At 37.1% G+C, this 13,724-nt stretch overlaps 4 protein-coding genes across 6 annotated transcripts in view; all 4 read left to right on the plus strand.

The window, feature by feature from the left end:
• The first annotated feature begins 952 nt into the window (after positions 1–952).
• Positions 953–4,611, plus strand: LOC104800544 (serine/threonine-protein kinase D6PK-like). 3 transcript variants are annotated; one of them, XM_010523371.2, is made up of 4 exons: positions 953–1,268; positions 1,445–1,519; positions 1,692–3,500; positions 3,630–4,611. In XM_010523371.2, the coding sequence occupies exons 3-4, from the start codon at positions 1,882–1,884 to the stop codon at positions 4,453–4,455; spliced, it is 2,445 nt and encodes an 814-aa protein (XP_010521673.1). In that variant the 5' UTR covers positions 953–1,268; positions 1,445–1,519; positions 1,692–1,881; the 3' UTR covers positions 4,456–4,611. The 3 variants fall into 3 exon arrangements, with proteins under 3 accessions (XP_010521673.1, XP_010521674.1, XP_010521672.1); XM_010523372.2 differs by lacking the exon at positions 1,445–1,519 and having other exon boundaries at positions 1,675–3,500; XM_010523370.2 differs by lacking the exon at positions 1,445–1,519.
• A 588-nt stretch (positions 4,612–5,199) lies between these two features.
• LOC104800546 lies at positions 5,200–6,859 on the plus strand. The gene is made up of 3 exons (XM_010523373.2): positions 5,200–5,355; positions 6,099–6,260; positions 6,619–6,859. Exons 2-3 carry the CDS (start codon positions 6,105–6,107, stop codon positions 6,664–6,666), a joined length of 204 nt encoding a protein of 67 aa, XP_010521675.1. The 5' UTR covers positions 5,200–5,355; positions 6,099–6,104; the 3' UTR covers positions 6,667–6,859.
• A 591-nt stretch (positions 6,860–7,450) lies between these two features.
• LOC104800547 (protein BUD31 homolog 1) lies at positions 7,451–10,310 on the plus strand. Its single transcript, XM_010523374.1, has 4 exons — positions 7,451–7,558; positions 8,835–8,938; positions 9,082–9,269; positions 9,860–10,310. Exons 2-4 carry the CDS (start codon positions 8,845–8,847, stop codon positions 10,013–10,015), a joined length of 438 nt encoding a protein of 145 aa, XP_010521676.1. The 5' UTR covers positions 7,451–7,558; positions 8,835–8,844; the 3' UTR covers positions 10,016–10,310.
• A 2,815-nt stretch (positions 10,311–13,125) lies between these two features.
• LOC104800548 (histone-lysine N-methyltransferase, H3 lysine-79 specific) overlaps positions 13,126–13,724 on the plus strand; it is a 1,314-nt gene continuing 715 nt past the window's right edge. The window contains exons 1-2 of the mRNA XM_010523375.2: positions 13,126–13,448; positions 13,543–13,653. Coding sequence (XP_010521677.1) covers positions 13,185–13,448; positions 13,543–13,653 — 375 coding nt within the window. The 5' untranslated portion in view covers positions 13,126–13,184. The remainder of the gene's footprint in view (positions 13,449–13,542; positions 13,654–13,724) is intronic.

Raw genomic sequence — 13,724 nt, forward strand, 5'->3', positions numbered from 1 at the left:
ATGAACTTTTCAATAAAATAATCTTATTATTTTAATGAAGTTGCATACCACTCACTTTTATTTTTTTAAAATAAAATAAAAACATGTTAAAAACGTTTTACATCTTGAAAATTTACATATTTGTAAACGTTTGATTCAATATGTTTTAATTTTTGGAAATGGAAGCAATACTGTGTTCTATATATTTATAATATAACACTAATATTTTCATAAAGTATAATATTAAACTCCATATTTATTCCAATCAGTCAACTATTTTTTGAGTCAATAATCAGTCAATTAAAAAATAATTCGCCAAGATTAGATAGAATCCATGAGTCTACCACATTTAGTTATTTCCCTTTAAGAACTAAATTTAGTTGGCAATTTGAATTTTTTTTCTTGTAAAAGTTTTTTTTTTTTATTACAGAAACTATAATGGCGAGGGATGGAAGTTCGAAGAATGTGGTCGGTCGGTCAAAAGAAACGAGTTAAAAAGGCTAAAGCAACAGAAGCTACCGATTTACCCTAGTAAGGTAAAAATTCTAAAGCTGAGATAGACGAAGAACAATATTTACACACACATGCATGATGCATATATTATCATCTTTTAAAAGTTTTTTTTTCGTTAAATCACATATAAATTTTATTTTTAAACCAATTGATCGAATATCGAATAAAGATATTTTTTTAAAATATAAAAAACAACAAAAAATAATACAATATATTACCGAAATAAAGTGTGGTAAAATATTATGCATTATAAAGCTGTAAACATCTTGCCAAATTTCTTGATTATATTGTTCTTAAATTCAACGAATTTTTTATCCTCTATAATAGAACAGGATCTCAGGGTAATTTCCAAAATTAGTGGGGCAGATTCCTAAATGATGTAAACATTGGGGTGGAAGGATAAAAAAACTAGAAACTGAATTCATAAACAGCAGAAAGAAAATCTCGCCGCTATGTTTTTCAATTTTAACGCATTTTTTTTAATTAATTCCGTCTCTCTCTTTTATGTTTTTTTCCGCCATTTCTATGGCGAGAAGAAGCTGATACTTTCCCGTGAATTTCTCTCTCTCTTTCTTTCTCTGTTCATTCACTCCACAGCTCTCTTCTCTCGTGTCCTCCCCAACCTCTAACCAAAAGGGAAGGCTTAAAAGCAAAAATCCCCAATTCCTCACAGTAGCTTCATATTCACGCCCAACTCCTGTTCCGCAATTATGTGCACATCGAGAAACCATCATCATTCCATGACGAAATTTCAACGGATATGATCGTCTTCTGAGGTGGGTCGTACGACTTTTCTCTCTGCTTTTAGCGATTCTCACTGTTCTTATTTCGGTTATTTTTGGGAATTTTTAGGCAATCTGGAGTCTGTTTTTTCGAATAGGTTCTCTTTCGTTTAATGGATTTCCTGTGGACCCTTTTGCTAAATTTTATTTTTTTGGGGCCATGGGTTTAGGGTTTTAGGCCTCATCACCGTGAGATGTGGCAATAAAAAAATCTGCTATGATCATGTTACTTCGCTGAACTGAAGGTGGTATGGAGCTCTATTCTTGAGTTATTTGAAGTTTTTGTCTTGTCGTATTTTCCAGATTGATTTTCGTGACGTTTCTCTGCAATTTTATGCTGCGAAATCTGGATTTCAAACATTTAATGCCTTAATTTTCAACTTACTGTATGTGCTCAAAGCTCTGCAATTGCTTCAGGAATCTGGCCCTCTCATCAGAAACTCTGCAAAAGGGAAGATCAAGCGGCTGCTCTCGTTCTGTGGACGACTATGTTTCTTGAAACCTCCGTGGAATCTCCACAACGATTCCTTTACACCGTCATTTTCTGTTTCCTGAGCCGTTCTGCAGAAGTGGGTTAGTCTTAGATTATCCTGTGAATTCTGGGAAAATGAGTGCGTGTCCAGTTGCTTCAGAGATTGTCGAATCCGTGGAAGAGCCGGGGTTGAAGATGAACCATAAAGCTGGAAAAAGACATATGATAATAGGATCTAGTGGTAGGTGTTCGATAGAAGATGATATTAGTAGTCTGTTCGAGGCCATTGATGTTAGGACATCGGCAAGTAGAAGCATGTTGCACAAGAGTGCGATGAAAAGGCCGGTTAGAGTAGGCCCGTTGCCGGTTTCTGGCATCGGCATATCGGAGCCCGTGAGTTTAAAGCAGGCGCTTAGAGGTCTATCGATTTCCCAAGCTTCGGAAATGGCAGCCATGAAGAAGAGATTGTCCAAGCAGGTTGGCACTTCCTCAGTGTCGGATGGAAGTGGTGTCAAAAGGTTGTACAGGGCTGTTGTGGTTGAGGCAAATGGATCCGGGTTCCCTCTTGGTGAAGGAAGAGGGAAGGTTCTAGAAATATCTCTTGTCCCTGGCAAAACCAGTTCAGATTCTCGGGGAAAGACTTATTCAGCATCAGAATCAAGCAGTGGTGCCAAATTGCCCTCACTAGATCAAACCAACAGTTTGGAAAGAGATGATGGTAGTCAAATGGTGCAAAAGGTGAGTAGCTTCGATACTCCTTCAGTTTCTCATATTGAAGCAATAGATCAGATTTCTCCTGTCCCAACCGCTGTTCGGGGAGAAACACCTGTGTCAGAAAAGGGACAAAAGAACAGGTTGCATCCATGGTCTTCTCTGAGTAGATCTGCTATTACAACAAAAGCAAACGATTCCACTCGAGCAAGTCCACGGTTACTCAAACCCGTTTTCAGGAACAGAAGTTTTATAAAAGGAAAAGGGAAGCAGGCATTTGCTTCAACTTGCAGCAGCAGAGGTTCAAACACTAAAAGTATCAGTGAATCGGGTCCTGGTACAAGCTCGTCTGATACTCGGGAAGATAAAAATGGAAGTAAAGAGAGACCTAAAGCTTCTCCGGAATCAAGCAGCAGCTGCAGCATGGAAGTTAGCTCATCAAGTGTGGCGGACACTTGCTCAACGAAAGCTGTGTCCAGCCTGACCCGTAAAGCGAGAAATAAGCCTACATTGTGGAAAGACGGGGATAAATCACGGTCTAGAGGCAAAGGAGAATTCTCACAGAGCTCGAAAAGTAGCATTGGAGGGTTCAGTAGCACTACCAGTATCAGTGAAGATAGCAGTCTATGCTGTTCTTCTCGTATAGGAAGTCGGCCTCATATGTCAAAGGACATACGGTGGGAATCCATTAACGCTGTTAAGAAGCAGCATCAGAGCGTAGACTGGAGGCACTTCAAATTACTCAAGAAACTGGGTTCTGGAGATATCGCCACTGTGTATCTTGCTGAGCTAATTGGCACCAACTGCTTGTTTTCTCTGAAGGTGATGGACAACGAGATTTTGGCTGGTAGGAAGAAAATGTTACGGGCACAAACCGAAAGAGAGATTCTGCAAATGCTGGATCACCCGTTTCTTCCGACACTCTACACCCATTTCGTGACCGATAAGCTCTCTTGCTTAGTAATGGAGTATTGCCCCGGCGGCGACTTACACGTATTGAGGCAGAAGCAACAATCGAAATGTTTCTCTGAGCATGCAGCTAGGTACAATAACACTCCCCTATCGAACATATTCGCACGTTGCTTTCTGAATCATTCAGACACATCTTTTTGAGATTGTGGATTTTGCTCACCATGTAAGAAGCTGTTCATTAATGGAAAAAAAACTTGCAGGTTTTATGCAGCAGAGGTGCTTTTGGCGTTGGAGTATTTACATATGCTCGGGGTTGTATACAGAGATCTGAAACCCGAGAACATTTTGGTCCGAGAAGATGGTCACATCATGCTTTCAGACTTTGATCTCTCTCTTAGATGTTCTGTCTGTCCAACCCTTGTTCCATCTTTTTCTCCAGCCACAGAAGAGCCCAAGAAGCGTTCCTCAAGTCCTTGCACTTCTCAGAGCTGCATTGACCCGTTCTGCCTAAACCCTTCATTTCAAATCTCGTGCTTCACTCCGAAAACTCTCTCGATCTCCTCGAAACCCGGGAGATCAAAATCCGACCCGCCACTGCAAGTGAATCCATTTCCGCAGCTCGTGGTCGAGCCAACGGAGGCGAGATCAAACTCATTCGTGGGCACACACGAGTACTTAGCCCCCGAGATCGTCAAGGGAGAAGGCCACGGGAGCTCGGTGGACTGGTGGACATTCGGGATCTTCCTCTTCGAGCTCTTGTACGGTAAGACGCCTTTCAAAGGCTCGGGAAACGAAGAAACCCTAGCGAACATCGTCACTCAGTCCCTTTCATTCCCAACTTGCCCCATAGTCAGTCTCCAAGCGAGGGACCTGATCAGATTGTTGTTAGCCAAAGAGCCAGAGAGCCGTTTCGGGTCGGGAAAAGGTGCCGTGGAGATCAAGCAACATCCGTTCTTCGAAGGCATGAACTGGGCGCTCATTCGCTGCGCCACTCCTCCGGCGATGCCGACGGACTTTATCTCCGGGAAACGTGGAGAGAGTGAGGATGTGAACGATGATGAAAGCTCGAGCTTTCAGGTGTTTTAGAATTTTCATCGTTTTGGTGGAAGAAGAAATATTTAAATAGGAGTAGCTTTGTATACTTTTAAATCGAATTTGAGAGAGAATTATATGCCATGTATCTTATATTATTATGTATTGATGCGTAGTTTAGTAAGAGTAACTACCATGGTTTATTTGACAGATTAGCGTCCTGTGGTGTGTTATGTACCAGTTTTGGTAAACCGGTCGGAAGGAAGCTTAAACCGGTTCTTTGATATGTTGGATTGATCATTTTGGTTGTTAATCAAATAGCTAAATCGAATAAAATATATTTATAATGGAATCGAATATAATATAAATATTGAAAGATCATGATTTTTTTAAATAAAATAAATAACACTATTTACTGGTCGTGGGCTCGTACACCACCGAATTTTTTTTTTTTTTTTTAATTTTAACCCATTTTTCGATTGGAAAAGTCCGAAATACCCTTTTCGTTTTATTTTTTACGACTTTATTACGACTAATATATAACTGATATACCACTAAAATAAGATTTTTAGAATCAATTGTAACTATATTTAGAATTAATTACGAAGTCGTAATAAGGAAGTTGTTTTCGAACGGATAAAAATCGCGTATTCATTAAGGGTAATTTCGTCTTTTCATACACAAAAAAATTGTTATATTTTTTATGATGTACACGTTAAATAGGTGCGACCCATGTGGGTGATTTGAGTAAAATTCCCGTAGCTATAAATAGGTGCGACCCATCTGGATCTGGGTGATTTGAGTAAAATTCCCGTAGCTATACCCTTATATCGCTGTACATAACTCTGGAGCCCTGGCCATTTTAGCTCCTCGCGTAGTTTCGCGTTTCCTTCACTCATCTTCTCCGAAGCTCCTCTGCATTCGACCTAGCTCTGCGATCTCTCCGCAATTCACGTACGTTTGCTTCTTCATTCATTCTCTTTTCATGGTTTCAGATTCTCGATCTGAGATTGGGAAAGATCGATAATAATCTTCGACTTTTTTTGGATTGGAGTTTGGGGATTCCTTGTTTCGTGAAGAACATTAGTTTGATCGGATTGATCAATACGCTGCTCCTACTTGGATTTGTGGATCGTTGATTTCTCTGATGTATCGATTTGATTTCTGTTGTCAAATCTGCGTAGCTCATGAAGAAAATTCGTTCTCATTGAATTTTTTGATGAATCGTTAAGCCGATGCCTGAATTTTGGCGGTTATATTCGTACGTATAATCGAATGGACGCCCCTGAATGTTAATTGATTTCTTTGCTCACAGGATCGAAAATTGTGTATTTTTGTCTTATCATTTCTAGTGAAATTGGTGCTGCTCTTCTTCTCTGGATTCGTCCTTTTGTTTTTCTGGCTTTATTTTAAAGTTTTCTTCTTCAAAGCTTCCGCCTTTTCCCCCTTTAGTGACCGTACCTCCTTGTTCCTTGTAATCTGGGAGCATTTCCATGGTGTCGTATCGAAGCTCGTATTGATTTTGATCTGCGACACACATGACTTGGAAATATAACTTCCTTGTCATCACTTTGTTTATGTTATATGTCTTGATATGTATGCACGAAAATGGTTGGCTTTTTCCCCACAGTCCATGAAAATTCTATACTTGGCCATGTCTTGAATCATTTTTGCTTGTTTTCATATTGCGATTGCAGTTCAAGATGACTGAAACTCCTTTTAGGCCACGAGAGATGCTTCTAGAGAAGCAGAGATACTTCCAGAGCATCCATAGACACACTTACCTGAAAGGACCTTTCGATAAAATCACCTCCGTTGCAATTCCTCTCGCCTTGGCTGCGAGTTCGCTCTACATGATTGTAAGTTCCAAGAAAACTGCATTTCTGTGTTTACCCTTTTCCATCTGCCCCTTTTTTGAAAACAATCCTTCATCTGGTCTTTTAGCTATTGTTGTTAGAGTTATGGAAAATGTTTATGTTGGCTTGAGACAGAACATTATTACCTAGAACTGGTTATACATTCGAACTCTGTATCTCCTCCTGAAACAGCTCTTGTTGGAGTTATCTGACGGCTCAAAAAGCCGAAGAAAACTCCCAGTTTACAATCTCATTTGCTATGTTATGAGATCCGGATGATACCCGTCACGGGATTGGTGAAATGAATGAACCACAACAATGTTCATCGACTAACTCGGGAGTTTTTGCATTGTTCAAACAGGGAACTGGAATCTATAACATGTCGCATGGCATTGGGAAGAAGGAATAAACTTTTTTTGTTGTTGTTAATTGTGTTCCCATATGTGGGGGTGCTGGACTAAGATTAGCACTGAGTGCTTCTGAAGTTTGTTGATGGTGTTTTGCCTTTGCCAAAATAATTGCTTTAGTTGCATACGATGTCCAAAAGCTGAAGATATTTGATGTTATTTATGAACATTATCCCCAAATGGCCCGGTTCTTCATTTGGTTCGAGTTTCCAGTGCTTTATGTTTTGTGGTGTTGACCGATTGTGCGCAACGAATCCGTTCATGTGTCCGTTGGATTAGGGGTTCGGTTGCCACCGTCCTGATCTCACGAGGGTTCGGGAGATTCTTGACAGGAACTCTGGAAATTTTAGTCAGCTTTTGATATATCTGATGAATTCGAGGGTAACACGAGAATTCCAAGAAATTTCTATTCAAATTATGTTCGGGTTCTTCGCATTTGCTGCACACCGTGTTGCTTCAAATTTCAAAATCTGAATTTTTAGTTGTAGCGAAAAAAACACTTGTTCTATTTCTGGTGAGGCCTTCCACTGTCCTGATGATTTTGGTTTTGGTGCATATGCTTTGAACCGTGTGTCCTTTTACGTTATAGAGCAAATTGAGGCAAAACGTTTCGAACATGTTTTTATTTTATTTTAAAAAAATAAAAGTGAGGTGGTATGCAACTTCATGATTGTTTTTATTGAAAAGCTCATAAACCGGTCCAAACCGGTACGTTATCGGTTTGCTCGGTCCGGCCCAATGGTTAGTTGCGACCCAAGGCTTTTTGTTCTTCCATGGCCCATTTAACTCACTTCGTAACCCTTGCTTTGTTTCACTCCGCATCCCTTCCACTCAGATACTTTGTGAGAAATCTTCATATCCGACAAGACGGTTCGACGATCTCGCACCGACGAGGTATCGATCTCTTCCGTGTACACGTTAAATAGGTGCGACTGAGTGGTATGCAACTTCATTAAAATAATAAGATTATTTTATTGAAAAGTTCATAAACCGGTCCAAACCGGTCCGCGCCCGGTTTGTCCGGTCCGGCCCAATGGTTAGTTGGTCAAGGCTTTTTGTTCTTCAATGGCCCATTTAACTCATTTCGTAACCCTTTCTTCGTTTCACTCCGCATCCCTTCCATCAGATACTTGGTGAGGAATCTTCATATCCGACGAGACGAACGCGCGGCGACGAGGTACCGATCCCTTCCGATCATCTTCAATCCCTACAATCTTTTGTTCCTCTTTCGATTTGATTGGAATTCTCGGTATTTCGAGTAGGAAGAATGGTTGTTTCGGGGTTTGATTCGATTCATATGGGTTCAGATTAGGTTTGGGTGCTAGCGTTCTTGTAGCTATCTGAATGTCTGTTTTTGTCTCGGTGATCGTTTTAGAGTTATATTTTCGGAGTTATAGATGAACTATCCTTCGTTACTAACCGGTTAATCTCAAGGACTTAGACTTGTCGGTCGAGCCAGTTTTACTCGATGATTTTGTTTTAGATTCAGTTCTATCACCTTATTGTTTCTGGCATGCAATTTTGGGATACCTTGTAAACTTTATGCGCATGTGATCTTAAGCAACGGCTGTAACCTTGTTAATGTTTCTTCTTTAGAATGAAGCTTTCGATGAGAGCTAAATGATCTGCAAACTTATGTTTCGGTGTTCCTATTTTGCTTGCTAAGGCCATGGCTTTGTAGAGTAAGAATGATCAGGTTATTAGGGATGCTGAGGAGTTTTTTTTTTGTCCTCAGAATCCTAATTTCGGCCTGTAAATTGCAGTTCGTTGGCTGTTACCGACTTGATGGATTACTAATGTTGCAAGGGTTCACGAATGTTCTCATGTCAAACTTTGAAAATGTCCATGAAATTATGACAAACCCTTAAATTTATATCTTTAACATTAGGATCGAAGTTGGTGAGCAGTTGCAACATTTGTGATTATCTCTGGTAGGGGTTTTGCAAGAACTGAGTCATTGAAATTTTTGTCAAATAGTGGGTATGATTTTGTTTTGCCTAATTAGGTTTCTTTAGGATATTTACTTGATCAATTAGTTCCGTAGTTAAGAATTTTGATATGCTTGAACCGTGATGGATAAACAACCACGGTTCTTGTTTACATGAGATGATTATCAGGCTCCATGAAAATTTTGTGTAGAATTTTGTATAATTGAGCTCTCTTCTTGTAGCCTGGAGAAAATGCCAAAGATTAGAACAAATCGAGTCAAGTACCCAGAAGGGTGGGAGCTGATTGAGCCGACACTTCGGGAGCTGGATGCCAAGATGAGAGAAGGTTTGTTGGGATCTATATATGTAATAAATATATACCAAGATCAAATGTAAAATTTTGGGAAGAGAAAGTGTGATGATCTGGTCACTAAACCCTGGCCACTATCTCGCCTACTGAATGTGTTATGATGATCTGGTCATGTGCAGCTGAGACTGATCCACATGATGGGAAGAGAAAGTGTGAAGGCTTGTGGCCAATCTTCAAAATCTCTCATCAGAGGAGCCGGTATTTGTATGACCTTTACTACAGAAGGAATGAAATATCTCAAGAGCTATACGAGTTCTGCTTGGATCAGGGATATGGGGACAGAAGCCTGATTGCAAAGTGGAAAAAGGTGAGTTCGAATTTTATCTGTTTCTGCACCCTTTATAGTTTTTTTTTTGAGGAACAACTGAACCCTTTTGACATTTTTGTAGTTTTTTAATAGAAACAAACGGAGATATAGAAAACCCTCGATCGATTATGTTTGGTTTGCCGATTTAGATAAGTCAGTTTTCGAAATGAGGCTTTTCTTTGGTCAAGGAGAAAAGATTTCTGATAATCTTACTTTTCATGAAAAGTGACTCCCGGCTTCTTAGGGATCAACTTTTCTAATGGACTTAGAAATTAATCCTTACTTTTGGACTTTGTCACTCTTGTCATACATTTTTTTTCAAGCTTGACTTGACAATCCCCGATTCTGAATCGTATTGGCATCTTGATATTGTCGTTATCAGTCTTAACAAATAAGTCGTTTTCAATTCAGTTCGTTACATATTCTCATTGTTGAATTCTACTTCTACATCTACTTTACTTTGGTGATCAACTGTGATTCTGTTTCCACATAATTTCTAATGTCATTTTCCATCTTAAACAGTGATCTTACCCTATAGCCTCTTCTTTGTGACTGTACTGATCCATTTTTTTTTCTTGATGGAATTCCAGTCAGGGTATGAACGTCTTTGCTGCTTACGATGCATACAACCAAGAGACCACAACTTCGGGACAACTTGTGTCTGTCGTGTCCCCAAACACTTGCGAGAAGAGAAAGCCGTTGAATGTGTTCACTGTGGATGTCAAGGTTGCGCTAGCGGGGATTGATTCCCGATCCATCTACGCTTTACGAGAGAGGCACTTTGTTTTCTCTTATGGAATCCATGACTTTTGTATTGTAATGCCTAACTAGATCTCCTTGGGGCCAAGATATGGGCAGAAAAGATTGGAACTTTTGGTTTAAAAAAACGTCTCGCTTATGATGTATAGGGAGTGTAACTCGGTTCTGGTAACCGGTTCTGAAATTGGTTTTTCGGTAAACCGAGATCTCGGTAGACCGGATGAGATTGTTTGTTGTGAAGTCAATTATGTTACCCTATTGCCGACTAAACTTTTGAATCAAGATAAAGCAGAGGCCAGAAGGGCATGCTTGAGAAGTCTGTTGCTGATGGTTTGTGGGTCTAAGAGAGGTTTGCATGATTGAAGGAAGCTAGTTAAAGTTGCAGTGAAATCCTTGGAAAGGACTGAAAGTGAAGATTCTTTTATTGCAAAATCCAAAGTTGGAAGACCAAATTATCTTTTGATTAAAAAAAAAAACAAAACAAAAAGCCATAATAAAAGGTGCTCGTGAATAAGCAATGCCCATCATCCATTGGGTCTTTGTCGAAATTAATATTTCAAGCTGATCTTGTAATAATGCCTAACCAATGTTATATATATATATTATAATATGGTTATTATCATTTTTATGTATTTATTTACTTTTGCTTTTCCCTCAAGGCTCTCGCACCTTACCTCCCATATTTTACTGTCTCCTCCACATTACAAGACTTCCATTCCAAGCACCCATCTTTCATTGCAAGTAAGATCTTTTTCTCTTTTTTTACACTCATAAAAATTTAATTTATATTTTATTTTTACCAAAAATGGTACTTCCAAAGACCCTCCAACCAGAGAGCATAATGTTTATTTATCTGTTATTTTCAAGTGTTCTTTTAGGAAAACTCCATTGCAATGTACTCCTAAGACAAATAATATCATATCCTAGTTTTAACTTCAACTACACACTACAACACACGCATTCAGTTGCATACATGTGCACTATATGTACAGTTGTGTATGTGTATTGGTTTATTAATGGCATTGTAACCAAACATTGGTTGTTAGCTGATTTTGTCTGTATACCAACCCAATAAAAAGTTGTTAATTTATCAAATTTGTATTAAATTAAAAAAAAAAATAGGGAGAATCCCATATTCCCCACAAATTTACGAAAAAGTTCCAATTTCCTACACCAATTTTTAATTTGACAAAAAACTACACCGGATTTCAAATATTTCCAAATTTCCACACAAAATATTAAAATGTGTTGCAATTTCTCCCACATCCGTAAACGACGTTAAGTTCCGTCAATTTTAATGCTGACGTGACATGCCACGTCATACAGATTTCGCCAAATCAGCACATTTCGCCACATCATCAACCCACGTCAGAAAATAAATTAAAAATAAATTAAAAATAAAAAAAAAATCTAGATTTTTTTTAAAAACTAATAAAATAAAATAAAAATACAGAATTTCAAATTTTGATTTTTAAAAATAAAATAGAAAATTATATATACATATATATACACTTTTATATCTATACACAATTATATACATATACATATATACACATATACATCTACATACATAATTATATACATATATATACACACTTATACATTTACATACATATACACACTTTTATATATATGCACAGTTTTTTTAAAAAATTACAGTTTTTAAAATTTATTTTTAAAAAATAAAATAAAAAATTACATATACATATATATATATATTCACATATGTATATATACATATTCATATATATACATATATATCCATATATATACATTGGATATGTATATATATATATGTGAATATGTATGTATATGTGTGTAAATATATATATATATACACACATACATATTCATATGCATATATATACATATATATATTTATACATACATGCATACATACATATATACATATGTGTTATCCTTTATACATACATGTATATATGTATGTATGTATAAATGTATATATATGTATATATATGCATATGAATATGTATGTATATATATATATATATATTTATACACATGAACATACATATTCACATATATATATATACATATTCAATGTATATATATGGATATATATGTATATATATGAATATGTATATATACATATGTGAATATATATATATATATATATTATTTCTGTATATATGTATATGTAATGTTTTATTTTATTTTAAAAAAATAAATTTTAAAATACTGTAATTTTTAAAAGTTTTTTTTAAAAACTGTGCATATATGTAAAAGTGTGTATATATATGTAAATGTATAAGTGTGTATATATATGTATATAATTATGTATGTAGATGTATATGTGTATATATGTATATGTATATAATTGTGTATAGATATACAAGTGTATATATATGTATATATAATTTTCTATTTTATTTTTAAAAATCAAAATTTGAAATTCTGTATTTTTATTTTATTTTATTAGTTTTTTTAAAAAAATCTAGAATTTGTTTTTATTTTAATTTATTTTTTATTTATTTTATGACGTGGCTTGATTATGTGGCGAAATTTGCTGATTTGGCGAAATCTGTATGACGTGGCATGCCACGTCAGCATTAAGATTGACGGAACTTAACGTCGTTTACAGATGTGGGGGAAATTGCAACACATTTTAATATTTTGTGTGGAAATTTAGAAATATTTGAAATTCGGTATAGTTTTTTGTCAAATTAAAAATTGGTGTAGGAAATTGGAACTTTTTCGTAAATTTGTGGGGGAATATGGGATTCTCCCAAAAAAAATATAAGCCTGAAGGGACACACTAACCCACAAGATTCTAGCCCCACATCCAATACAACCTCTTTTGCCATATTTCCTTTCAACAACATATTTATTTAAAATCATTAAGCTAATTCCAATTTCAAGTTTTCAAATTTAATCTCATTAAGCGGCTCATTAACGTAGAATCCTATGCAAATGCATGGGAAGAAACAGTGGTCAATGAAGGACAAGTTTATAAAGCTGGGGCATTTTTGTAATTTGGCTTTCCATAGCTTTTAAGGCCAGTCTTGGTTTATCTATATATATATATATATATGTAACGAGGCAGCCTACTCAGTGAGAAAAGGAGAGGTAAAAAAAAGCTATCATATCTTTGGAGAAGAAAGGAAAAAGATCAAGAAAGAGATCATCATAGGAACAATGGCAACGACAAGACATGTGTTGGAGCAACAACAGCAATCACCACAGATTCAACTCGTGAAGAACTCAGGGATCATCAGCATCCATGGCAGTCCAATGATGGATGACAGAGAAGAAGAAGAAGAGCTTTCCCGTTCGGCTTTAGCTCTGTTTAAGGCCAAAGAAGAGGAGATTGAGAGGAAAAAGACGGAGATGAAGGATAAGGTTCAGACAAAACTCGGGCTTGCCGAGGAAACCACCAGAAGATTAGCCGAGATTCGTGAAGTAAGACATATATAGATGGAAACCAACTTTCATTTTGAGACAGGAGGGTTAGGTCCTTTTGTGCAATGCGTGATGAAACTTTGTTTTCTCTCAGGAGCTGGAAGCTCTTACTGATCCAATGAGGAAGGACATATCGACGATAAGGAAACGGATTGATGTGATTAACCGCGAGCTCAAGCCTCTCGGGCAAACCTGTCATAGAAAGGTAATATCGGTTTTGGATGTAAACTCGAACTTGCAGATGTTTGTTTCGGGGTTTTGTTGTGTTCTTCAGCA

Source organism: Tarenaya hassleriana, unplaced genomic scaffold, assembly GCF_000463585.1.
Source record: "Tarenaya hassleriana unplaced genomic scaffold, ASM46358v1 Cleome7, whole genome shotgun sequence".
Taxonomy (NCBI): domain Eukaryota; kingdom Viridiplantae; phylum Streptophyta; class Magnoliopsida; order Brassicales; family Cleomaceae; genus Tarenaya; species Tarenaya hassleriana.